Source organism: Mytilus edulis, chromosome 11, assembly GCF_963676685.1.
Source record: "Mytilus edulis chromosome 11, xbMytEdul2.2, whole genome shotgun sequence".
Taxonomy (NCBI): Eukaryota; Metazoa; Mollusca; class Bivalvia; order Mytilida; family Mytilidae; genus Mytilus; species Mytilus edulis.
Genome location: NC_092354.1, coordinates 80,987,365 through 81,013,672, shown reverse-complemented (window position 1 = coordinate 81,013,672; position 26,308 = coordinate 80,987,365). Strand labels below are relative to the sequence as shown.

The 26,308-nt window shown below is 31.6% G+C and overlaps 1 protein-coding gene across 1 annotated transcript; it reads right to left on the bottom strand.

Moving 5' to 3' along the window:
- Positions 1–4,100: 4,100 nt before the first annotated feature.
- Positions 4,101–25,997, bottom strand: LOC139496398 (uncharacterized). Its single transcript, XM_071284976.1, has 8 exons — positions 25,876–25,997; positions 22,761–22,993; positions 18,700–19,036; positions 16,450–18,177; positions 15,508–15,858; positions 9,505–10,032; positions 7,973–8,270; positions 4,101–6,233 (listed from the first exon to the last, which is right to left on the bottom strand). The coding sequence occupies exons 2-8, from the start codon at positions 22,965–22,967 to the stop codon at positions 6,071–6,073; spliced, it is 3,612 nt and encodes a 1,203-aa protein (XP_071141077.1). The 5' UTR covers positions 22,968–22,993; positions 25,876–25,997; the 3' UTR covers positions 4,101–6,070.
- Between the last annotated feature and the right edge of the window lie 311 nt (positions 25,998–26,308).

Genomic DNA, 26,308 nt, shown 5'->3' with positions numbered 1-26,308 from the left:
AAACTTTGTGTTGCGGCTATTGAATGCCAAAACAAAACGTGTTCGAAATCCACCACACAATACGTTCTAACAGCAAAAAGCGTCAAGATGGAGCATTTTATGCGTTATTTACAAATGAAAAGGAGATGTATAACTATTGCTGGAGAATTTAGAAAAGAACCAGATTAAAAAAAATATATATATAAAAAGCGGTTAGAACATGTTAAAGTTACAAAACTAATTTGGGAAATTTGAGGTGATTTAAAATTAAGGATGTGTGGTCCGTTTCTGTGTGTGTTAGTTACATTGTAGTGTTGTGTCGTTGTTCTCCTCTTATTTATGCGTTTCCCTCAGTTTAAGTTTGTTACCGCTATTTTGTTTTTTGTCCATGGATTTATGAGTTTGAACAGCGGTATACTACTGTTGCCTTTAATTAGTATCAGTTGTCGTAGTAATCCAACGTCATTTGCAACCATTTGACCTCGTAATAGAGTAACTCTTCTTTAAAGTTAATTCGCTCAAAACAAAATACAGTAATTTTAATTGGACAATCTTATATTAAAACACAATAATCTTGTTTCAATAACAACACAGTGCCTATACCATAGTAGAAAACCGAGGGACACATTTTATCTTGATTTACAGCAAAGTTTTTAAATAATATGACGACTTTCAATTTTTCTCTCCTCCCATGTTTAAGGTATTGACAGATTTTGTTGTTGACATTAAGTTCAAATTAGAAAATAGACATATAGTCATATACATGGTGGTGACTATAGATATAAGAAGATGTGGTATGCGTGCCAATGAGACAACTCTCCATGTAAGTCATATTTGGTAAAAGTAAAAAGTAAACCATTACAGGTCAAAGTACGGCCTTCAACGCGGCCAGGTTTCAATTTGACAAGTTAGTTCTAGGGGAAAGTAAAGTCGAAACGTTGAACGTAATTGACCTTATTAGGACAAAAAAGAAGAACGTATTTAGTGATAAGAAAAAAATCAAAATAAATTCTGTCGCGTTAAAAGTTACAGAAGTACGCTAAATGTAAAAAAGAAGACGCCGCCATGTACCAATCAGCGTATAAGCCATGTCACCGAGTACACAAAGCAGTGCGGCAGGTTCGGTCTTAAGCTATACACTCTTTATCATCTAAAAAGACTATCAAATCAGTTTAATGGATTTTAAATAAACTTTAATCGGAAATCTATTTATTATAATAACAATATAATATTAGTGAAAGTCGATCTTCTTGTCATTGTATACCCAATAGATTAACCTCTAATCTTTGAGGACTACTTAGGACAGACAGAAGGCTTATCTCATCAAAGTTAAACATAGACAATAAATAATTAAAAATCAAATCATTACTGCACTGTCTCTTTTGGGTCGGCAGACATATCATAAAACCTTGTTGGTATTAAGACGTTTATGCGGGATTATAATTCAAATATGGGGAACGCCCCATTTTGTAATCCCTGCAGATTTTCTTTTGATAATTTTTTTCAACAACGGTAATAATTGCATTTCTTTTGAAAAATTGAGTTGTTATATTTCAATCAATTTACATTTTGGGCGGTGTCCTTTAAATTGATCCTTTGATATTGAAAGATGACCTGTTAATCGATTTCAACGTATTTATATGAGTAATACATTTATGTTTTTTACTGTCTGTAAAGACGAAATATTGCATTTGGGTCACATAAACATTCAATTTCACGAAATATATAATTAGAGCAAACTATTTCATGGATAAAACCTTCAGTATTTCAGTTTTTCGTATACTCTCTGTCTTGTCGTGATATTGTAGTTTCAAACTACAGTAAATTTTAATTAACGTACATTGAGTATTGCGATTTTTGAAGAACAAACAATAATACGAGATTCATCATGGCGATTTCGGAGAAATATTTGTAAATGAATCTATAAACATATGTATTAGATATGAGAATGCAGTTCTAAATATTGCGATACTCACACAGTCGCATTATTCGCATTGATACAAACCTCGCAATAATTTCTGAATGTTCAGATATCAGTTGTCCCCCGTATTGCAAAATGCTGAAAGGTTATGGCAGAGTTTGCTGTACCTACAACAAGTTCATGCTGCTGAATTATTCTTATTTCTATGAGAAATGCAGAAAATTAACTTTTATGAAAGCGTATTTATTTGTACGAAAAGAACTTAACTATAAATTCTTGTGTCCTGTGATGAGTTAGTCCTATAATCTGTACAATAAAATGCAAGTCACAAACAATTCACTTTTTATGGAAAGGGATGGGGGACTAAGAGTTCAACGACATGTTTGATTTTAAATTTCTTGAAAAACATTATTTTTGTTTCAGTGAAGTGAAAATAAATATTGTTTTGTATAACCATTGAAAATAAGCGCAAATTATTTTCAAAACAATCATTTTATTAAAAGATATATTTTCTATTTTCTAAATGTTATTGTTTGTTTAAAAACATTAAACATCAATTTTAATATACATTTTTGAAATGCGAAACTATCGCAGAGGTATAAAATATATATATACTAGAACACACCCGCGAAATCGCGGGCATTCAGAGCGGAGTTAAAAGTATGTAAAGTGTTGTTAGAAGTTTTATACCTCCTCCTTCATTTCCAAAATTCCCAATTTTTGGTTTTCTATCAATTTCAATGTGAACATACATTTAGTATGTTATGAACATTTAAGTAAGGAGCCTGTAGTTCAGTGGTTGTCGTTTTGTTGTGTGTTACATATTTGTTTTTTCGTTCCTTTTTTGTACATAAATAAGGCCGCTAGTTTTCTCGTTTGATTTTTTTTTACATCGTCATTTTGGGGCCTTTTAAAGCTGAGTATGCGGTATGGGCTTTGCTCATTGTTGAAGGCCGTACGGTGACCTATAGTCGTAAATTTCTGTGTCATTTTGGTCTCTTGTGGAGAATTGTCTCAACATGGCAATCATACCACATCTTTTTTTTTGTAATCAATGAATTTTGTTATGTGTGTTAAAGGGAGATAAATCTTACAACTCGCGAAAAGTCACTTCAGTCTCTATTGACACAACGTATTACATGTTTAATGGGTAAATTATTATCTCCTGTTTGTAAACTTAAATAATCCCCGTGTAAGTGTAAACATTTAAAAGAAAAACACTGACATTATAAATATTTAGTAAAACATGTAATGCACAAGTCAAACTGTTTACCCTGTTAATGTAAAGTTGATTATACTTGTCGCCACGATGTTATCAACAAAGGTTTTAGGGATACAGTTCGTGTGCCAAGTAGGATAAACGTTATAATAACAAGGTATTATCGGGAATCATGATTTATATTTGAAAATGTGACAATCTTACTTGTTATGCATTCTTTTCTACATAAGAAAATGCCTCTACCAAGTCAGGAATATGACAGTTATCTATTAGTTTGATGTGTTTGAGCTTTTGATTTTGCCATTTGATTGGGGACTCTTTTTTTTTAGATTAAGTGCAGTATTATTGTGATTTTACTTTTGGCTATTTATAACAAGTCATTTTACTTGCGAAAATTGAATAAAACCATTTTTCCATTGAAATGACAAGTCAAAGTTACAAGTATTTTAAGTATTTAGACTTTTCGTATTTTTCAGCACAGTGATGATGATGTCCGTGTTTACTCTTATACTTGTCCCTAGGCAGGATTCAAGCAGACCTGGTAGGATCTTATACAACACCGCCAATACTGTAGAATATTATGACAACTAGGCTGTATACAAATAAGTGTCGATCAAGAATGCATCAATCAAAATTAATATTGAATACTGTAGTACTCAACAGCTATCACATAAGTTCCGCTGATGAGCTGTAGTACATGACAATTATTTCCGAGCACCAGAGATCACATGACAATTATCTCCGAGCACCAGAGATCACGCTCGGGTTTTGGTTGGATGGGTTCGTGTTGGTCAGTCTTTAGTTTTCTATGCTGTCTTTTGTGTAATGTTATTGCCATTTGATTGTTCTTGGATTTTGTTAAGAAATTGTTAGTTTGTTTTTGGCTTGAAGATTTGCATATCCCTCTCATATATTTCGCCTACCTTGTGAACTTTTGATTTCTTTCGGCCGAATTTCTAAAATGCATATACAGAGAAAGTCATATACAAAAGTCTTTATTGAAATTATACAATTATTCTGTCTTCTGCTTAATAATAAAATAAACTTCACATGTAAAAAACAAATTGTCATAAAATTATTTCATTTAATCAACATTTCCATTAAAACAACAATCTATATCATAACTAAAACCATTAAATTGTTGCACATTGACTGTTATACACTATTTATTATGTTCAACATTAAATTAATTTCACACATAACAATTATATAAAAATAAAATTAAGTAAATAAATAAATAACTTTGCAAACTCTATGGAAAAATTAAATATCTCTCTCTCTTTTTGTAAACTCGTATACAGGAAGGAAATGAACACACTTAGATTCTTACGAACACATACAGGTTCTTATGAACACACTTAGGTTCTTATGAACACATAAAGGTTCTTATAAACACATTCAGGTTCTTATGAATTCATACAGGTTCTTATGAACTCAACCAGGTGATGATGCACACACTAAAAGATGCGTATCAACATTAACACGCACTTATGAAAACATACACGCAATATAGAAAACACACACACACGTGCTAATGAACATAACAAAAATCAAAGAAATGAGCATCGTAACACAGCAATTGAAACATACAGGTTTCAATGAACACATTAATGAGCAAATTAAGGTGCACAAGAACTGAAATATAAATAAAGACAACGCACAAGGAAAATATAGAATAAAGAATATATCGGTCATCAATTGTTGAAAATAAACACATTCATTATCATATATACTAAAGATAAAAACATTAACCACACTGAATACCAATTCTATAATGTATGTATGAAACGTAATTACTGTCATGTTTCAAAAATAATGCTGGCGGTTTCTTACTAGTAGACTGCTTTTTTCCGATATTGTTCTGTAGCCGATTTTTACTTTTTTTTTTTTTTTAAATGTTATGGAAAGGACTTCCTTTAAACAGTTTTTTATACGAAAATTATGGGGGAAAAAACCACAACAGCATTATCCTATAATAGTTATAAATAAAGTTGAATTCTTTTATTCGCTGTTATACATCAGGCCGGCTAACAAATTGAAAACTGAACCTATACGCCTTATGTTAAGTCCTCGTATTGTCATCTTAGAAAGTCATACTGATTGAAATACTACAAAAGGGAACAATGTGACAATATTGAATTTAGCAGTGTCAACCCTGTAAATATGACCCGTGTATATAGCAAAATCCTAAATACACCGTTTGGTGGTTCGCCTGTCAGATGCGGAACGTACAGATAAGGTAGTAGGTAACAGGTGACTATACTATTGGTATCGGTATCGGATTCGACCCGGAACTTGTTAATTATTGGCAATATTAATTATCTGGAAAGCAAAAGGGTATGGAGTGGTGTCCTATATTAGCTATATATAAAGTTGAATTCTTTGAATTGTTGTTTTCCCCTATGAGGGCTGACAAATTGGACCTCGTTATTTTAGTATTTTAGATATATAATGAACCTTATACATTTCTGATAGAAATTATATTTTAGAAATTGAAAACATACTTTAGAAAAAGAAATTAGACTTATGAACTATGGAAACGATTTATCAGCTATAATTACAATCAGAATATCGGGTTGGATTCAAATGTTTCGTATATACATACTTTGCCTTGCTTTAAACAAAATTATGTTCTGCATTCAGGGATACATAGATAAATTATCTGGCCAAAAAAACCCAGAACGTAACCGAAGTTCTTTTCGGCTGTTTACATTTTTTACCATGAATCATGACGTCAATTAATGACGCCAGTCGCGGATATATTTACGCTTGAATGATTTCAGTTGTTGTACATTCTTGTTTCTTAATTAAGGACATTATTTGATGCCGACAACTGGTGACGTCAGTCGCGGATTGATTTACGCTTTGATGTTGATTTCACTTGTACTTTTTTGTTTTTTAAGGACATCATATCATTCTTCAATTTAATATCAGTTTATTAGTAGATGACGTCAGTCGCGGATTGATTTCCGCTTGGATGTAGATGTCTCTTGTTGAACGTTTTGGTTTTCCCATGGCATCAGATCACCAAATGTCTTTCTTTTAGGTGACAATTTTGAAGTAATGTTCACATCAAAATCAAATACTTTCTTGAGCGTTGGCGAACCTGTATTTCTAAATAGATAGAACAGTTTAAATAAAAAAAAAATCAATAAATTCAGACATGTATTGATATCAGCGTATAATACGGACATAGAAAAAATATGCTTGCAGATTAACATTAAACGTACTACATATGTTTCCTGTGAACAATCAAATCCATCTTATGTGCTTTTGATGTTGTTTTGAGAGATCTTTCATTGGCTGTGCCTGTTGCTCAATCATTTTCGTATTTTGAATATGTTTTATTAAAAACAAATTTGATGAAATCTCATGAAACAATATGAGTAACAATTGTACAAGTGAACTATCCACCAAAGACTAAACGGAAATGTATGTGAACTTTATACAGGAGCTTCTGATGATGAATGAAAGAAGCTAGCATATTCTTAATATTTACGTTTCACTATGTACATGATATTCTACCACTTAATAATTCAGGTTAGTATCTATGTTTAACACATCTATCATATTTTACTTGAAATAAAGAATACAACAACAGATAGTTTGGCTGCCTCATATCTTGACTTACATTTAGAAATTGACAATGCGAACCTAACATTAAGACACGAGAGATGATACCAGCTTCCAAATTGTTAATTTTTCATTTTTGTGAAGCAATATTTAGATAAAGCCTCTAATCGAGGTGTTAATCTCCCATTTAATACTATATTCTATAGTTTGCATTCCTATCACGACTTCCTTTTAAGTTGACAGAGGACGGCTGCTAACTAGGAAGCTTTCAAACTAAGAGTCCCAAGTGGTAAATTTGAAAACATCCATTCGAACATTTTCAGTCGTCGCCATCACGAATTGGTTGACTGTTTTAGAATATCTGCCTTACAGATGCCGAAGGATATGTTTCGATTGTCGTAAAGTCGTCCTTGTTTCATCGAATGTGACCCATTGAATTAGAATTCTCATCGGCTTTGTAAGTACAGTTGCACCATAACGATACTGTTGTTGAACACGACATGGTTAGGCTTTTGGAGCACTTGAGGTCACCCCAAGTTTTTGATGGGGTTCATGTTGCAAAGTTTAAGTTTGCTATGTTGTGTTTTGTTTACTGATTTTTTTTAAATCTTTTTTATGTTGTTTTATTTTTGTAGATTTTTTTTGGAAATTCAGGCATTTCCAGTAGATGGCGCTGTAAAATCTAAAAATAGCTTAAAATAAAATTTTAAAGTTAGAATTTATTTTCTCTTGACTATCATAACATGTGTGCCAAATTTAATTTCGTTTAGTTGACATGTAATGTGGACCCACTTATAGGCATTTTGCATGGTTCTATCAAAGAGTGGGTGTTAATACACAATATGGATCTCGGTTATCAGGATATTTATAGATTATGACAACAGAAGTTTACCGAACAAAATACAAATCAATAAAATAGAGAAAAGTAATTAACTCCAAAACGAGCGGATGCGTCGATAGATTACCTTCCCTTAATATTCATGCATTATCCGCCGTGCAAGATTCGAATGACAAAAGACTGCGAACACATGCAACTACTGGTTTTAAAACCAGAAATACCAGAGAATGACATAATTTCATCAAAATGTTTAAAAGTGAAAGTAAAAAGATTTGTCAAGAGGCTTTTTTTTTTCTTTGAGAAGATTTGGTTTGAATGCTTATTATCATATGAGTACAACAGCAAGTTGGCAAGTAGGAGTGCATATTCAGTGTCCAGTTGACAAGACGATGAGTGAATGGCAGTGTTAGATGACTTGAAATTTTAATTAACTCATACTTACATTTCTTGGAAAACTTTACGTGGTGACAGTTCTCCTGTATTTGAGAAAGAAAACTTCCTTTCTTTTGAAAACGGTGAATTAGAAAGCTGCGATATCCAGGACGGACTTGGGGATGGTGACTGATTAACACTTGGTGCTGATTGACTGCGCATGTGTATAATAGCTAGGGCGGAAGGTTTCACCTTTTTTCTTGGTGATGTATCTCGTATATAGTTTTCCTTAGAAGAGCTGCACACACTTGCTATTTCAGTATCGCTTTTAGAAAGAGTCGTGTTCAGTTTTGGTGATTTAATCTCCCCTGAAAATAAAGTTATTGATTTTTAATAATTGACAGCATTGAATGATTCTTTTTTAACTTCATTGGGGTGTAAAAGCGTTGACCGAAGTACATTTTGTATGTTTTGTATGAAGCGCGACAGAGCTTCACTCTAAAAATGTGCACATGGTCAACCCCTTTTCAACCCTATGAAGTTACAAAAAGAAGCATTCAATACTTATAATTACATTTTTTAGCTAGTTTTATTTAATTTACCTGTGCACTTTATTGTGGGACCTCGTGTCATCACAAATGCTAAATTTTATTGTGTAATGAAGTTGATTAAGGAATAATACGAGATTGCAGTATAGCCAATCAGAATAACGTATTATAATTATCGTTGATCATCTCAACGAGATTGATTTTCTCGCTTGAGCCGGGACGGTGAATTGAGATGACCAATGATAATCTGGTTATCGCTATTTACCTATGACGACGTTGTCAATTTCATGCCAATTTCGTGAGCAACGCGACGTACCTGCTTAGTTTCTAGCGATAATTTTCCATCTCAAGCGGGTTGTATGATATGAAAAATTATCACAAAAAAAATCAAAGGAAAAGTGCACAAAATAGCGATAATAAAACATACATTAATTTAATTATTGACAGATTTAGTACTTAGTTTTGGGAGTTCTTTGATAGGAGGTGCATTAATATAGAATATGCATACCCTGAAGATGCATCCGGTCGCAACATATTTTTATTCTGTAATCTATCCATTTCAATGTTTGTCTGTTTAATTTCTAACTATTGATACATATGATGATCTTTATAGACTAGTCAAGAAAACCAAGAGAAGACATGTTTCAAATCAAATATATTATGAAATACAAAACCATTACAAACTGTTGATAATACCTAGATATTGAACAAGAGGTCAAATATATTTTTCAGTATACGATGACAAAGATTGCAATTAAATTATAAAATTGAAACTTTCTTGTCACATGTTTTACATGTTTCAGTTGTATATTGTTGATTAAATAGCATATCAGTAGGACCAACCTTGCTCGATGAGTTATTTACTTATCAATAGTTCCCATCTTACTCGATTATATACTTACTTATGAGTAGTTCCGATCTTGCTCGATGATATACTTACTTATGAGTAGTTCCGATCTTGCCCGATGATATACCTACTTATGAGTAGTTCCGATTTTTCCCGAAGATAAACTTACTTATGAGTAGTTCCGATCTTGACCGATAGTATACTTACTTATTAGTAGTTCCGATCTTGCGCGATGATATACTTCTTGAGATATAACCACTTCAAGTCTAGCCGTACTAGCACGATATTTATGTTTCAACTCATCCGTTATGAAAGCCGAATTAAACATTTCTTTTAATTTTCCAGACAGATATATTTCCCATAAGTCATCTAGTGCTAATAATGTCGGACAATTAAACAAAAATATGATACTTCCAGAAAATATGTCTTCGATGATACGGCCATATTTACACATTGATTTGATCTCACATAAAACTTTGACGGAATCGAAAATTTGTTCTCGAGTTTCTGTTGCCTCGGTGTTAAATCTATCAAATGAATATTCACTAGAGTCCCACCTTCTTATCTTTTTATATGCATCACGTGCCATTTCCAAAATAGCGCTTTCAATGTTTGCACAACGACATGTTTTCCCGTCAGGATGCTGAACCTTTTTAAGAGCTGATTGAAGACAACGAGATTTATCCGATACTTCATCTTCATCTTCTTCACATTTCACACAAACTTCAACATCACCTTAAAAAAAAAACAATGATTCACACTTCACATAAATTTTAATGTTGCATGAATAAAACAGTGCTTCACCTTTCTCACAAACCAAAATGTCAAATGAAAATAACAATACTTCGAAGTAAACACACATATTGATGGCACATTAACATGACAGGGCTTCACATTTCACAGAACCCAATATATCAACCACGACTTCGGATGTTATCTGCTCTTTGGTCGGGTTGTTGTCTCTTAGAAAAAGTAAGAATCACAAACATACTGAATTCCTAGGAAAAAGAGCTAGTTTATCTTCTAACTTGTACGACAGTTGCATCAAATTTTAATATATTTACAATTATGTGCGAACAAAACAATCAGACATAATCATTCAAATATAAAAAAAAGAGGTACAACAATCAATATTGTTATCTTATTCACCAAACATTTCCCATTTCCATTATTAATTTTAACCTTAGACTATAACTGTTTCATAATTCTCACAACTCTTAATTTCACTTTAAACTAACAATACTCGATACACGTTAATGTCATCTAAAATTCGCCGTATAGGAATCTAATGCATTATGGGTAATATATGGAAAAGCGTACACCACAACGTTGTGATTGGTTAAAAATGTTCTAAACAATTGAAATGTAACCAATGACGTAACGTTATTTTCATTTTGGTGTACGAACAATGAGATTACCCATAGTCATCTAGTTTCTGAAAAGTCGAATTAGCAGTACACTACTTGTTTTTAAATTAAAGCTTAATACCACTTTTTTGTATTGATAGAAACAGCTATATTTAATAAATCATAAGACTCTATGCTACGGAGTATAAGAACAGCAAACCATAAAACATGTGACCATTTGAATTGTCTTTATGAGCGGATCAGTTAAGCGTTTGTAAAAGTCAAGTTCATCAATGTATTTTAAGCATTTACCTGAAACAGATTGAAAATAATCTATGTAACCTAGAAGCTTAGAATATATTTTTGAAAATGGTTGACACAAACGTACTGATGATTTTAAGAGTTATTTCCCTTAACCTAGGTCTACCTCCCTATAATGAGGCAATTACATATAATCTTGAACGTGTCGATAACTAAGAGTAACACAGTTTAAAAACTATTTTGTAGGCGTGGTTTCTTATAATGAAATGTTATTGGTATCGTTGTATTGACTTTTCCATAATTAGTACAGAATCGGCATACCCTTGTAATGACCCAAGATAAACCATCGGTTTTCGGAGGTTGTTCGCATTTTATCTTGCGTCTTGTAAACTGTTGTTTGTCTTTTGGTCTTCTTTGGTTTTGTATTATGCTATATATTGAGGACATTGTCAGTGTCCTCAACTTGTGAGTTTGAATCTTCCTTTTTGTATTTTCCGTCTCTCTCAAATTGTTTCAATATCTATTTAATGCATTAGTTACCCCCTAAACACCTTTCTACTTTGTAATGATATCTGGTGCAAATTATTACAAATTCTAATGCAATTATTTTGTAACAATTGTTCTGATTGGATAACAACAAGCGTGAAATTCTCTATCTCCTTGTCTGTAACTAAGGAAGCCGACATTTTGAATTTCGGAATGTATTGACATGTTATTTCTACAATAATAAACAAAAAAACTCACTTGTTGCGTCTAAAAATCTTCTTTTTAACAAATTTTATTACATTCTGAAGCGGCACAGAAGCCAGAAAACTTAAAGCTTCAAATACAATACAGTTATCCCTTAAGTAATCATTTGATTAAAATTTTTAGTTTGTTCATAAGTATAAAACGATAGGAAAGAGAGAAAAGACAGCAAGGGGAATATCAGCAATAAAAACGTCAGCGACCTTATGTTTCACCAGTATTAATTCATCGTTAAAATTTCTTTTTTAAAAACACATTTTATTATATATCTCATTCTGACTTAACACGATCGCAACTATACACTTTGGTTATTTTCGGTTTTATTTAATCTTCATTTTCATTATGTTTTACGGTTGTTATCGAAATGTTCATCTGGTGCAGTTAAGTTTAAAAGAAATGTTGATCTTGTGACAGTAAAATAATAAATTAGTTTTCGTGAATTATACAGTTAATGACACTTTAAATCCAGTTGAAATTGTACAATACGTGACACAGTTGTCATACCACCGTAAAATTGTTCCAGTGTTCCAAATTAAAAAAAAAGATATTACTTATAAAGGGATATAAAAAATGACAAGAGTTCAATTTGTTATATGATATAAATCATTGCATTTTATGGAAGTTTATCTTATATTAAAAATGCAAAATAGGGTAATAAAATGGTCTATCGAATGTAGGTAAAATGGGTAGCCAATTAAAAGTATACAGCTGAAATCAAGTATGTTAAGTTAAAAGCAACTTTATAAATGCATTTGGAAAATACATTACACATGGTGATGATTCTAACTAGAAAGAAATTAAACATGAGCTTTTTCCGATTCATAGCCAGTGAAACCCATTCATCTTTATCATATTTCGCATCAGTTTTATATTATACATCTGACCTAACACGATCAAACCTATACACTTTGGTTCTTTTGGGTTTTATCATTTCTTCATATGTTTTATATTATACATCTGACCTAACACGATCAAACCTATACACTTTGGTTCTTTTGGGTTTTATCATTTCTTCATATGTTTTATATTATACATCTGACCTAACACGATCAAACCTATACACTTTGGTTCTTTTGGGTTTTATCATTTCTTCATATGTTTTATATTATACATCTGACCTAACACGATCAAACCTATACACTTTGGTTCTTTTGGGTTTTATCATTTCTTCATATGTTTTATATTATACATCTGACCTAACACGATCAAACCTATACACTTTGGTTCTTTTGGGTTTTATCATTTCTTCATATGTTTTATATTATACATCTGACCTAACACGATCAAACCTATACACTTTGGTTCTTTTGGGTTTTATCATTTCTTCATATGTTTTATATTATACATCTGACCTAACACGATCAAACCTATACACTTTGGTTCTTTTGGGTTTTATCATTTCTTCATATGTTTTATATTATACATCTGACCTAACACGATCAAACCTATACACTTTGGTTCTTTTGGGTTTTATCATTTCTTCATATGTTTTATATTATACATCTGACCTAACACGATCAAACCTATACACTTTGGTTCTTTTGGGTTTTATCATTTCTTCATATGTTTACCAAGGTGACACAAAAATAAAACAAAAAAAAGTTGAGTATGCGTCTTCAGCAATAGAAGTGTTAAATGACAGGGTAATATCAGAAAAAAATGTATTTGTTAAAAACAGGAACTCAAAGGTACTCATTTTCAGAATTTACAAATGTAATGGTAAAAAGAATACTATATATAATAGTGAAGACACAATGTATTGCTTCTCCAAGTTTTTGGAAGGTTTCGTTACGCTTATTAATTATTGTTTCTGTGTAGTTGTTTGTGAACCGTTCGCCTTTTTCTTTGTCCATTTTGTTGTCCGTGTTTCTATGATTTGAAACCGTTTTTATGGTTGGATCACTTTGGTATCTTAATAACTTTTCATACTGTTTGTTTTTAAACAATATATGTATAATCTATTTGAAAGTGTCTAGTGTTGTTAATAGGTATTTTAACACAAAAACGAGTCGAAATTTGTTTTTATTTATCTAGGTATTCAAGATAATAAATCAATAATGGTATAATTATAAATGTCTTCTTAAAACAAAAAAATATATTCTTTGAAGCTTTTGTGTATACCAATGATGAATTGTGCATGTAGATTTTTGTCGATCAAGATCTCTGAATCTGTTTTCATAAACGTGAATTTATTGTATAAAATGTATAATATTTTGTGTACTCTTAATGTCGATGTTTGGTTGTAAAAAAACAGGGTTTAGGGAGCAACCATTTAACTTCAAAGGAGTAAAAAGGGGGTATATATGTTACAGGGAATTTGTAAAACCAGTGATTTTGTAAAATCACTGGACTATTTAGTGATTTTGTAAACTCACTTACAGTTTCAGTGGTTTTGTAAAATCCCTGAAATTGTTCGGGATTTTACAAAATCACTGAAAATAAGGCTAGGGATTTTGTAAAATCCCTGATTACAATTAAGTATAACTTGCTTTTAGAAATGTGTTTTTCTTATTATAAAAATAGACCAATGATCACTAATGATTTTGAAATATATTTGTTTAATAAACACTGTGAGCTAGAACTAGTGTATAATGATAATGACTAAAAGGCATATAAGCAGATATTTAGACCACTGTGAATTTAATTATTTATGCATGGCAAGTTTGGATGACATCTACCGTTACATCATTGCCCTGCTTTTCGATGCATGTCTGTATCAAATCAACCTGTCCTTCGGAAAATTGAACTCTTTGCTTATTATAGACTTAACGACAATAACTTTACTTTAGCAGCTCTACATTTTTTTGTTGGCATTCCTCTCAAAATTTTGAAAAGTTCTAAAGCTTTGTTTGAAACATTTTCACACTTTCTATTTGCGTACTTTTAATAACATTTTTGTCCCTACCACCATGACCTATTGATTTGTGAATTTTCTGAACTATGCTTTACATGTCTTCAAGACTTGCATAATATTTTTTTAGACATCTTTCTGTAATGAATTGTACCGTTTTTAACGATTTTTCAAATCTTCACATTGAAGAACTTCATACCTACATTAACCAAATTATCTACTTTCATTTGGATTAAAAGAGTTAAGAAAGTTTAGAAACTTATTAACAGATATTTCACTTTGTGGTAGAATACATGTAACTGATATATGACCAAAGTAAGTAAAACTTTTTTCATTTTTGCTTGGTTAGAACCTTTTCATAAACTTGCAAGTACAAAACAAAGTATTCTTATTTATATTTTCTATTGATTTTGTGAATGTAATTGTTATTTTGTAGACAGCAAAGTTCCATAATACACTTATTTGCTTTTTATATATGAATTTCATGCAACAACAAGATGCTCTTTCTCTGATATGTATTTTTTTTTACAGAAATTCTTATAAAAGTGAATGAATTTATTTTACAAATTCCCTGAATTTAATCAGTGAATCTGTAAAAAAGATCTTAATTATTTCAGGGATTTTGTAAAATCACTAGTCCAAATCAGGGATTTTATAAAATCACTCCTCAGTTCAGTGATTTTACAAATTCCCTGAAATTTCAGCGGTTTTACAAAATCCCTGATTTCACAAATTCCCTGTAACATATATATATTTTTTTCTAAGTAACTTAGTGAACAAAGTTATTTAATTTTTCGACGCGATCAATCATATTATTGTTTTTTTTTTCTAGAATTAACACTATAAGGTATAGATGGAGTTTGCTTTTAGACTATACTCTTTTTTTTCGTCATACTAGTATATTTGAGCAGAAGTTTTTTCTTCATCAAATTGGGGATTAGAATTCTTTTTTTAGAAACCTGGAAGTTAAATGGTTGCTCCGTTATAAATGTTAAAATAAAATACCATGCTTTCTCTTTCTGTTTGGATCTCTTTCATATCGCGGTTGTGAGTGTGAACATGCGGGCATATTACATTCACGATCATAATCTCTTTCACTGAACCTGTTGTCAACTGTGGACGAAGGCGCTGGAAACCGGAAAGAGCTATGTGCTTTTTCAGGATTAGCAAATCTTGCTGTTTGAGGTATATCTCTTTGACAACATCTCGTTGAACTTTGCGTTGACTTGCTCATTAGATATTGAGCATGGTCTGTTGATTCGTGATCATCTTCTGAGACCACAGTAGGTTTAAACATTTCAAGAAGGTGGGGAAGGTCAGCATTAGCTATGGTGGCATATTGTTGTTCTCTGTTATCTATACAAAGACGTAAATATGTCAGTTGTATTTACATGTGCAAAAATCCAATTAGTTTAATTGTTGCAACAACCCGTATAAAGCATTAATAAATAATTCAAATAACTACATTGATTTAAACGAATAAGGTGTAGATGCAACTTTTGCGAAATTCATTAGTTGATCAATGGCGATTTCTACTATATATTGATAAAACCTATTCAACGTAACGACACACTTGTTAGTTGCGACTCAGAGTAGTCAAAACGTGTAGTTTTTCAGAAACAATATTTACGTACGCATTGGCTTGTATGAAAATGAGTAAACACAACAAAAATAACAATACACTTAACCAAAACCAATGTCCGAAAATCATCAACTTGACATAGACTTAGAAATCAACGATAAAACCGTCATTAACAATAAAGGATTGCAAATTCTGTTTGAATACGTATACAAAAGTTTTAAACTGGACTTGTTCGATAAAAGTTTATGATTTAAATCATGTCAAAATGAAAAACATTTTGTCCAATATAACAGTAATGAAACTTGAAGTGAATAAATAGTACCGGAAGACTAAAAGTATGGGAAGTATTGTTTGAAGTATGATACCTTTTGAAAGCTGTGCATCAACAAAAAGTCTTCTTCGAGCATCCGCTATATCATCTTGTCTATATACATTTCGATCACCATGTTGACACTGACTAAGACCCGGATGTCGTTGTAATTTTGATGGTGAAGAAGACGTGTCAAACACATCATTGTCCATAAAAAATTCTTCTTTGATTCTCTCCTCCACTAATAGATTTTTCAACATTTCTTTCATTTCTGCAGGACTTGACATAGATCGATACATATTTCTTACTTTGTTTCTCATTCTTTCTATATCAGCTTTAGAGGGCGACAACTCAATTGCGCTATACGATCTGAACAATAAGCGTTTTACGGCTTGGTCTAAAAGTAATTCCTTCTCAACATCCCCTTTTAGTATGTGGCTATTTGTGCAGTTTCCACTGTTCGGCTGAATTTGGATTTTGTTTTGAATATTATTTTGTATATATTCATTTGCTTTTTCCCTTCCAAAGGAATCCGTATGATTTGAGAGTGAGGTTGACCTGCTAAGCGTTGAATTAAATGAATTTGTTATCCTTTCAGAATCATATTCAGTGTGCAGATTTTGGTTACAATATCTTTGACTATGTTGATTGTTCCTTTGATTAAGTAACTGATTCAATGGATCGATATTTTTACTCGGACTTTTATTGTTTAATTTGTTCCATTGTTCTTTAACAGGACTATGTAAAGGCAACTTGTTTCTTGAACTTCTTGATGGAGAGTCATACACTTGTGAGTCCACTGTTCGTCTTATTACAGGATTTGGAAATGTTTCCCTGCTATCCTTTGGAGTACTTTTGAATTTAGGTGTAAATTGTTCATGAACTATTCTTGGACTAAAAGGTAAGGGACATGTGATTGTTGGAGAAGGAGGAAAAACAAATCCCTTTTCTGTTACTGTACTGCCAGAAACGATAGTAGAAGAAGTGCGCAAAGGTAAGGCGTCCCGATGAAATGAGTCATGGTTGAATTCTTTTGAAAAATCATTTGTGCAAAGTGTTCGGTCAATCTCGTCACATCTTGAATTGCCTAACAATTTACCAGGACTATTATCGGACGTGGATGATCTTAATGTGTTATTAAAGGGATCTGACGAACGTTCGGAATATAAAGCGGTAGAACGTTCGGAATATAAAGCGGTAGGAGTTGCTGGTACAAAATCATTCACAGAATTTGGATTTGGATCTGAAACTACCCATTGTAAATTTTTGGTATATGGTTTTTCAGGTACTGCTGCTAAAACTTTTTCCTTTCTGGGGCTTTCTGTTATTTTATGAGGATTGTTAATAGTGTCCGATATTGATTGTCTCCGTAGAGTGGTTGAATTCCTGCAATTATCAGTAGAACAATCCCTTGTATATTGTTGTGATGCTCGCATATCTGGTGTATTCAATTCTTCATGAATGAATTGCACTAAGTTCTCCCTGACAGAAGGGTTAACTGTTTCGCTCTGACGATAAGTTTCATCCAAAGACTTTGCAGGCATGCTGGTTTTAGGTAAACTGGAAAACTCTGGAACTGGAGTAGAATATATACCATGATAACGATCGATATTGTCGATACCGGAGGCTGAATATGAGTCCTGATGACGCTTTGATGGAAACACTTGTGAACGGTTATCATTGGAGTCATTGGAATCAGCTGACATTTGACGTTTGAACTTTGACTTTGGAGGATCCTGTAGGGGGAACGTATTTGAAATTTCGGCTTGTCTTGAAAGTTCGTCTGCAATAAACGATGTTTAGGGTTTTATTCAACTTGGAATTTAACGCTCAAGAAATACTGATTTTTGAAAATTTTCTGTTCTAGTGGTGTACAAAAAGCTTAAGGAATTAACAATATCATGAATAAATAACGGCAACAGTAGTATACCGTTGTTCAAAAGTCATAAATCTATTGAAAGAAAATAAATACGGGTTACAAACAAAACCCGAGGTAAACACACCAACTAGCAGATAAGATATTAGATTTTTGACTTGGTACAGGACATTTTAAGACAAACTGGTGGGTTAAACATGTTTTTTTTTTGTTAGCCAAATCTCCGCTTTTACGTTTTTCCTTGTAGTATACATGTAATGTAGAAAAGTAATGATGAAAGCCGATGAACATGTTCTGGTAAACTATTTGTAGAACGTTGTAAAGGTAAACATCCTGTTTGTTTTAATTCCAAATACTCAGACATAAAAGTCATGCATATTACAAATTATACAAAGTTTCCATAAAATAATTAATCAAAAATAAACATACCGTTAGCCAATGCTTCCTTGATGGCTTTTTCTATTATTTCCCTCTTCCGTTCATCTGTATAAGGTACAAATATTCCAGGGGACTTAAGCGGCCCTTGTATATGTGAATAATAAAATGGGGAAGATGCTTTGGTCTCATCGTTTAAGGAATGGGATGGCGGGTAGTTGTCTAGGTCAGTGTTGATTGTTAATGGTGACATAGGTCGAGAAATGAACGCTGTCGGTGTTTGTTGTACAGTTGTCGATGACATTGTAGTTGTATCGCTATCACGTGATCTTCTTCTACCTGTAAATTGTCTAGATGGCATATCGTGTTCAACATGCGGTCTATCTGCCATCTACAAGAATTTATTAATTATAATCAATAATATAGTATATATCTTTAAAACAATTTCTAAAAATGAAATCTATCAGAATTGCAAATAAACACACAAGAACAATATTAAAAAGTATAAGCACAAAATTTAACTAAATGAACATACACATGCTAAATAAGGACTCCAAATTAGCGGATGTTGCCAATGTAAACTCTTCGAAAAACAAGGACATAGTTGAACGATTGTTTTTTTTTTATTATAAGGACATGTATTAGTGTTTACTTAAATGTGTCAAAGATGTATCTTATAAATAACTTAACTTATCACTAAACATTTGTAAGTATACTAATGGTATAGCAGATAATTTCGTGTTTTTTAATCAAAACTTTTACAGTGAAATATACATTAGTGCCGAACATTTGATACCAATTTAGTCTAGTTTAGTTTAGATTTTGTTATGTTGGGAGGAAATAAATTCCCAAAAAATTGAAATTGACACGACCACCGATTCGGTTTTATTTTACTCATGAAGCATAATAATACTAACCCTCTTAAAATATCAGAAGCAAAATTTTAAACATAATCCTTTCAATTTAAGATATACTGATGGTTTCCTTGCAGTCAATATAGTCATCATTGAATAGCGTACTTTCATCCAAACTATTACAATAACATTTAAGGTGGTACCTAACACTACAGGGAGATAACTCTGTAATATCAGCAGAACGTTTTAATTTACCCACATCAAGTTCGCTCAAAGTTTCGATGAATATTAGAAAGGTGAGGATGCATATGTTTAAACTATAAGAACATACACAGTTGAGGGATTTATGACCAAAAGAACTTCGGGTCCGTTTATGCTTCTTCCTTTACTTTGTTCCTTCAAGATACGTATCTGAGTGTACGTGATGCATGGTGTGAAGCACACATTAACAGGTATTATAACAATCCTCATTGAATATTTCTATTTATCTTTAGGGTCAGTTACCGTTGAATATGGTATAATTGTGTTGATTATATAAATGTCTTACAATTCATTAGCAAACAAAAAAGGAAAGGGAAGGAACCCTTATATATTGATTGGTGATAAAAAAAAAGAAGACGAAAGGTACCAAAAGGTAATTCAAAACTCAAAGTAAGTCGAAAACAAACAGCGAAAATATACCGACAAAGCTATGTCAAAAAGTCAAATAAATGAAACGCGACAGAAAGGAAAACAACAGATAACAAATGAAGACTGATCAACACGAACTCCAAACAAAAACAAACCGGAAGTGATCTCCGGTACTTAGCTCATTAAAAATGGGTTATTTGAAAGTGCACAATCATCACGTTGTTTATTTAAATTTAGGGAAATCACGTGACTGCAATATTAAACATACCGCTACTTCCTATCAATGTAATATTTCATCATGCAAAACATTACATTTGTCATAATGAAAAGAGTTTATACGGGTATAACATGCGATAACATCACAATTATAACGTTAGAAAGTACACATGTCGAGGTTTAAAGGGAAAACGGTAACTGAGAACCTTTGATATTGTGCATTCAATAATAAATTATTCGCATTGAATTAAATTCACTCAGCATATTGTAAGGGGAAAAAATAAGTTGATGGTTTTTTTAAATATTTTCTTTACCGTAGAATTTTAATATTTACTGTATGATTTTTAAATGAAGGATTTTGTGTCCTATTCTGTAGAATATCAGTTTTATCAGAGTATAGTTATACTCCTGTCGACACAACCAGCTTCGCTCCTATTTTAGTTAAAACGAATCCGTCAGGTTTTTTCATTTTATCTTGTTTGTATCTTCTAAATAGATTTATAAGCTTGAAAAATCGGAAAACTATACTATTGCCTTTAATCATATTCTCATTGTTAAATCCATCATGAGGTTTCTAACAATCTGAATTTGCTCTCTAGCTATCTATAAAACTAGGTCCATTAAAAAATGCCTGTACCAAGTCCGGAATATAACAATTGTTATCTATTCGTTTGGTGTGTTTGAGCTTTTGATTTTGCCATTTGATTATAGACTTTTTATTTTGAATTTTCCTTGGAGTTTCGTATTTTTGTGATTTTACTTTTTACACCCACTTTAATTGCACTTTGGTGGATATTTGTCTTATTGGCAATCATACCATATCCTTATTTCTATATCAAATGCCATATCTGTTTCACTGACAAAAAGTTTGTGTCAAATAATTTATGTTTGCTTTTTAATAATTACGTAATATTTAAATGATTTTAATAAAAGATAGGAATGGGACATTTTGTCTGCTATTTGCATACAGGTGCTGCTATAGAACACAGGAATGCATGTTAATGCGTCTAATTATGAAGTCACGTGATTACAATTTTAAATTAAGTACATTTTTCTATACTTTCATTCAATACTGTGGTTTTAATACATCCTTGGGTTTCAAATATTCGGCTGTGAACGTTCAAGATGAAATAAATCTACTAAAAAATTTCGGTCGCATGCAATTTTTAATGTGTTTTTATTTGCTGCGTACGTTGATTCAGTATGCAAACTAACACTTAACACATTTGTTACGTCAGTAGTAAAGCCCGTGTAAACAATTATTTATACGAAGGTTCCAGGTGGTAAGATAGTTTATGTCAAAAGATATAATGGGTTGATGCATTAGTGGAAGTTTTATATGCTGTACCAATCGTTGTTTACATTCGCGGTTTAACTTAATTATTTTGTACCTATTGATTTTATATATCTTTTGTTTTTTTAGGTTTAAATGTATTTGGTAATCCTTACTTATGTATGATTTGAGATACGTGATGAAGAGCTACTAAGAAACCCGTGGCCTAAAATATGAAGACAGCATAAAATAATTGCCAAACGATCGAAGCGCTTTCCTTATTTGTTTACACCACGGGGTTTACTATCGACGCACCACATTTTTAAATCGTTTTCCCCCACAATTTACCAGTTATATTTTGCATTCCTTGGAGTAATTATATATTTTTAAAACATCGTTTGTTGATAAGATAATTTTTTTTTTATCACAGACATTATAACTTTGCTCTTTATGAAACATTGTAGAAAATACCTCAGCTTGGTAAATTAACTTTTTAGTTAAAATCAATAATGCAATGATTATCATTGGTAGACAAACTTTATAATTATACTCAATCACCCAATGAGTTTCATATCGATATCAATAATTCTACTTTTTGTGCATTTTAATGTCAGAGATTTTGTAAGTAGCTACCTTGGTAAAGTTTAAGCATCAGTGGAGGATCCATAACTTTCATAAGTGGGGACACACTGACTGTCTAAGAGGGGACTGCTTCGGTTAATTTTCAGTGATTCCCTATATAATCGACCAATTTTTATAGAAAAAAGGGGGGGTAGGGGCTTAGGCTATTTAAAAGTTCTTTTGGATTATTCAATAATTTGTCAAGTACTAGCAGTGTTAACCATACAATACAAATTTTATAACATAATGCATTGTCGCTTAAACTAACTGCTCCAATATTTTTATATTTGCTCTTCGTTTAAACATATGATATTTGTGAGCTTTCTTTATGTAAGATATAGAAAGAAAAATAAAGAAATAAAAAAATAAAAATATTTGATAAAAAAACTGAACTGAATATTTGTTTAAAGGAAAAGGTTTATAAACCTGATGTGTATCTATTAGTTGTTGATTATAAGAATAAAGAGTTATTATCCAAGATATTAAAGACCGGATATATCACAATAAATTTCTCCACTCACTGGATGATGTAAGATGATCCTGCCAGGTACTTCCGGTCCTTGATATTGATTATTCTCGATATCAGTCGCACCTGTCGCGTGCGAGTTGTCATGGAAATGTCGTCTGCCATGGGTGTCTTCATATAAAAAGCAGGTACCTTTTTGTTGTTTTGGATCAGTGCTGTTTTGATTTGTTAAATAGGACGCATCTTGTCTGTTTCCTGCCATTAATTTAAACACGTTTTTTGGATAATCTGGAAAAATAAGGTTAAAAATTTAGTATTTGGATTTTTCATTTTTACAAATATATTGTATGATGTCTGCTGAAATTCAAAAGGTACATTTTCGTTCTTGATACATTAATATTATTCTAATAACCAAGGAAGTTTAAAAAAAAAAGGAAATCTACTAAACGGGAAGAAATTTGTAAAATTACTAAGGAAGATTGATTTGGAATATGAAAACCCTACATAAGGAATTATTTCCTCGAGTATAAATAGAAAGTGCTCTTTTGCCTGCAGTCATTGTGCTATTAAGCGTGTTTGAGTTTCGAAGTTGAAAAAGATTCAAGTGAATGCTCTATTTTGTGGATATATATTTATATTGAGGAAAAACATGTAAACAGGATTACAATGTGTGTTTTTCTCTTCAAAAGTGAAATATGATTATCAATCGAATTATGTTATAAGAGGGAAATGTGCGATTATAGAAAACTCAGTTCATAAGTGTAGATGGGATCCATGGATAATTCGTACTTCGTGAGCAAAACATTTGTATGCCGAAACAAATAATTAAAAAAAAGGAATGTGAAAAATAGGAAATATCAATGTGTTTGTATCATTCTTTTAAAGTGTTTAGTATATTTATGTGAATCTGATTTCGCCATTCATGCTTCCTCAGTTATTTGGATGTTAGTTAATTATTGTGTGACAACTGATTACATAATGAAAGCAAATTAAAAAAAAACGAGATACCATACAATCAACTGTAAGAAAATCTTTCAATGCCCTTTTTGCATTATTACACTGATGAGTCTTTTATAGACAAAACGAAATAGCATAAAGAACCTCATACGAGGAAAAGGGACACTTCGTAAAAGAAACCATTTGGATGAGGGTATTCGAATTCAGTTTCATGAATTTACTAAAAACATTAAATGTGTGGGGAAATATGAACCTGCACGAGGTTGGACATGTTAGTGGTCGCGTGTCATGATTTAAATCACAGTATTTTACTAATGGTGTAAATACATCCATCTATTTGTATTGTGATGATATGTCGAGATACCACTACCGGGGATTAAAGTCTCGTGTAATGTTACGTACATTGTAATAATTGTAGGGTAGCATTATAAAATGCTACCTCTTCCATCGTTTAATGTTACGTACATTGTAATAATAGTAGGGTAGCATTATAAAATGTTACCTCTTTGCATGTTACTAAAACGAGGTAATATTAGGAGCATATGTTTTTAAAATCTGTTTAAAATTTTTAAATTAGAGAAAAAAGTGTAAACCTATAACCAGAAAAGTATATAGTGTATTAATCCCTGACACGAAAAAAACACAACAACTGAAAACCCTTCAGCGATGAGCTTTTTTATATGATATTTTGTTCATTTTAGTGACGAAACTCCTAAATTGGTGCATGTTTCAAAGTTAATTTTTTTTTGTAGATAAGTACGGTCATATAAATCCATTAACAATATGAATGAGGTCGTATTTAAAATTTGAGTTAATGTATAAACATTGCTTTTCAACGGAAATCTAAAACCTTTTAGAATGTTGACTTAAGATTAGACATGTACACTTGAGGGTTGATAACATTATCAAAATTATGGGTAAAAATTCGAATATAAATGTGGGAGAGTAATGCAATTGGTCAATATACATGTGGTTTTGTACTTTTTTTATTTAAATGTTTGCTACAATGGACGGGAACAATTCCAAAATAACTGTTTTCGTGAGAATAAAAAATCGAATGTTCTGAATGTTCTGATTACAAAATTAAAAAAAAATTTAGGAGTTTACATATTTAAGCCACGCCCCTTCTCTAACATAACATGATATTGCACTTCGATTTAGAACATCGTCTTGAGGTAAAAAAAAAATGTATTATTTAAAAACAAAAATTGTGTTGCAGGTCAAAAGACACGAACATAAGATATTTATACAGTTTATCTGTAAAGAAGGTGACGGGGAAAAATCAAACACCATTATGGTATGAAGTATTAACAACAAAAAGACAAACAAGTCTAACTACAAAACACTAAATAGAAAACTAAAGATTGCGCAAAACGAATCCAACAAACCGAGCTGGACTCAATTTTTCGGTAAGGGTCTGCTAAAACAGTTACCCTGGCTGTATTACTCTAATTAAAATATGCTGAATTGATTGATGCTCTGTTAAAAAATAAGCTATTAAAAAAGGGGAACTCCCTAACCAGGATTGAAAGGCAATGTGTATTTAATACAAACATGATGTAACATCTTAGAGTAAGATTGAAGATATCATTATGGGGACAAAATGATGCGTAACGAAAATATTCGATCAGAATAAATCAAATACAGTTTTGAAATATACTTTTGAAGGGGGGAAATATATAAACAAATATTATCCTCCTTTTTAATGATTAGTTTATTTATCTTCACGTTTAGTAATTTTAACGCATTTAAATACTATAAATCTGAATTTTACCCCCCGTCTTTTATGTCTGAATCAATGATGTCTGACACGAATGAGTATTTAAGATTACATACTAGAAAATAAATTTTATCTTTTTTAAAACATTATTAGCTATTGACCGGATTTGTGTTTTTCTGTGTGTGTACATTGGAAACACGCGATATAATACACGAAAAAATAGTTTGCTCTATAACTTCTCAATAATTCATTATGCATTTTCTTTAGTATGTAAAATGACGTTTCATTAAGATTTGTGCAGTTTTGTGAATGGTTTTAATATTTTAATTCTATAATAATTTGCACTAAAATAGATTTTTTTTAAATTTTAGACAGATTTGACATTGGACGTTAAGCAAACAATAATCAATCAAATGTTTTGGTTCAATAAAAAATGAAGAAGACTGAATATGTTAGATTTAAGTATATTACATCAATAAACTGAAAAGCTTACCTTTATAACAAATAATACTCTACAATAATGTCATTTTGTAATCCAAGTCTGTTTTTAAAGTTGTCGGGTTTTTACCATTTTTGAAAACACCGCCAATGTTTCTATTGATAGCCATTGCGCATATCCGTTTCTAAGGAACGTACTAAATATAGAGGTCATCGTCTGGAAAGAAAGACCCGGATGCAGTTATAAATGCAAATATATGTTGTGTGTGTATTCTATTGATTTTAAACGGTTTTATAATTTAAATCTGGCGCAAGGTAGCGTTTGTATTAAATCTTATCACTTTATCTGTTTTGAATGAGCCTCGGAATGAGGCAATACTTCACGATGACATATCGGTTTAATTTACCTTCAAATATAAAGGGTTTGAATAGTCTGTCAAAAAGTAAGCACGATTTCCACTAACCACTAAATTTTCAAATTTATAGAC

What these genes read in the sequence shown, in the direction of transcription:
- LOC139496398 (XM_071284976.1), bottom strand. Translation starts at nt 22,967, where the DNA reads ATGGCAGGAAACAGACAAGATGCGTCCTATTTAACAAATCAAAACAGC. An exon ending in CAAGGAAGCATTGGCTAACG is followed by an intron (nt 18,178 to 18,699) that starts GTATGTTTATTT and finishes CGTTTATTGCAG; the next exon opens with ACGAACTTTCAAGACAAGCC. An exon ending in AAACAGAAAGAGAAAGCATG is followed by an intron (nt 10,033 to 15,507) that starts GTATTTTATTTT and finishes TTTTTTTTTAAG; the next exon opens with GTGATGTTGAAGTTTGTGTG.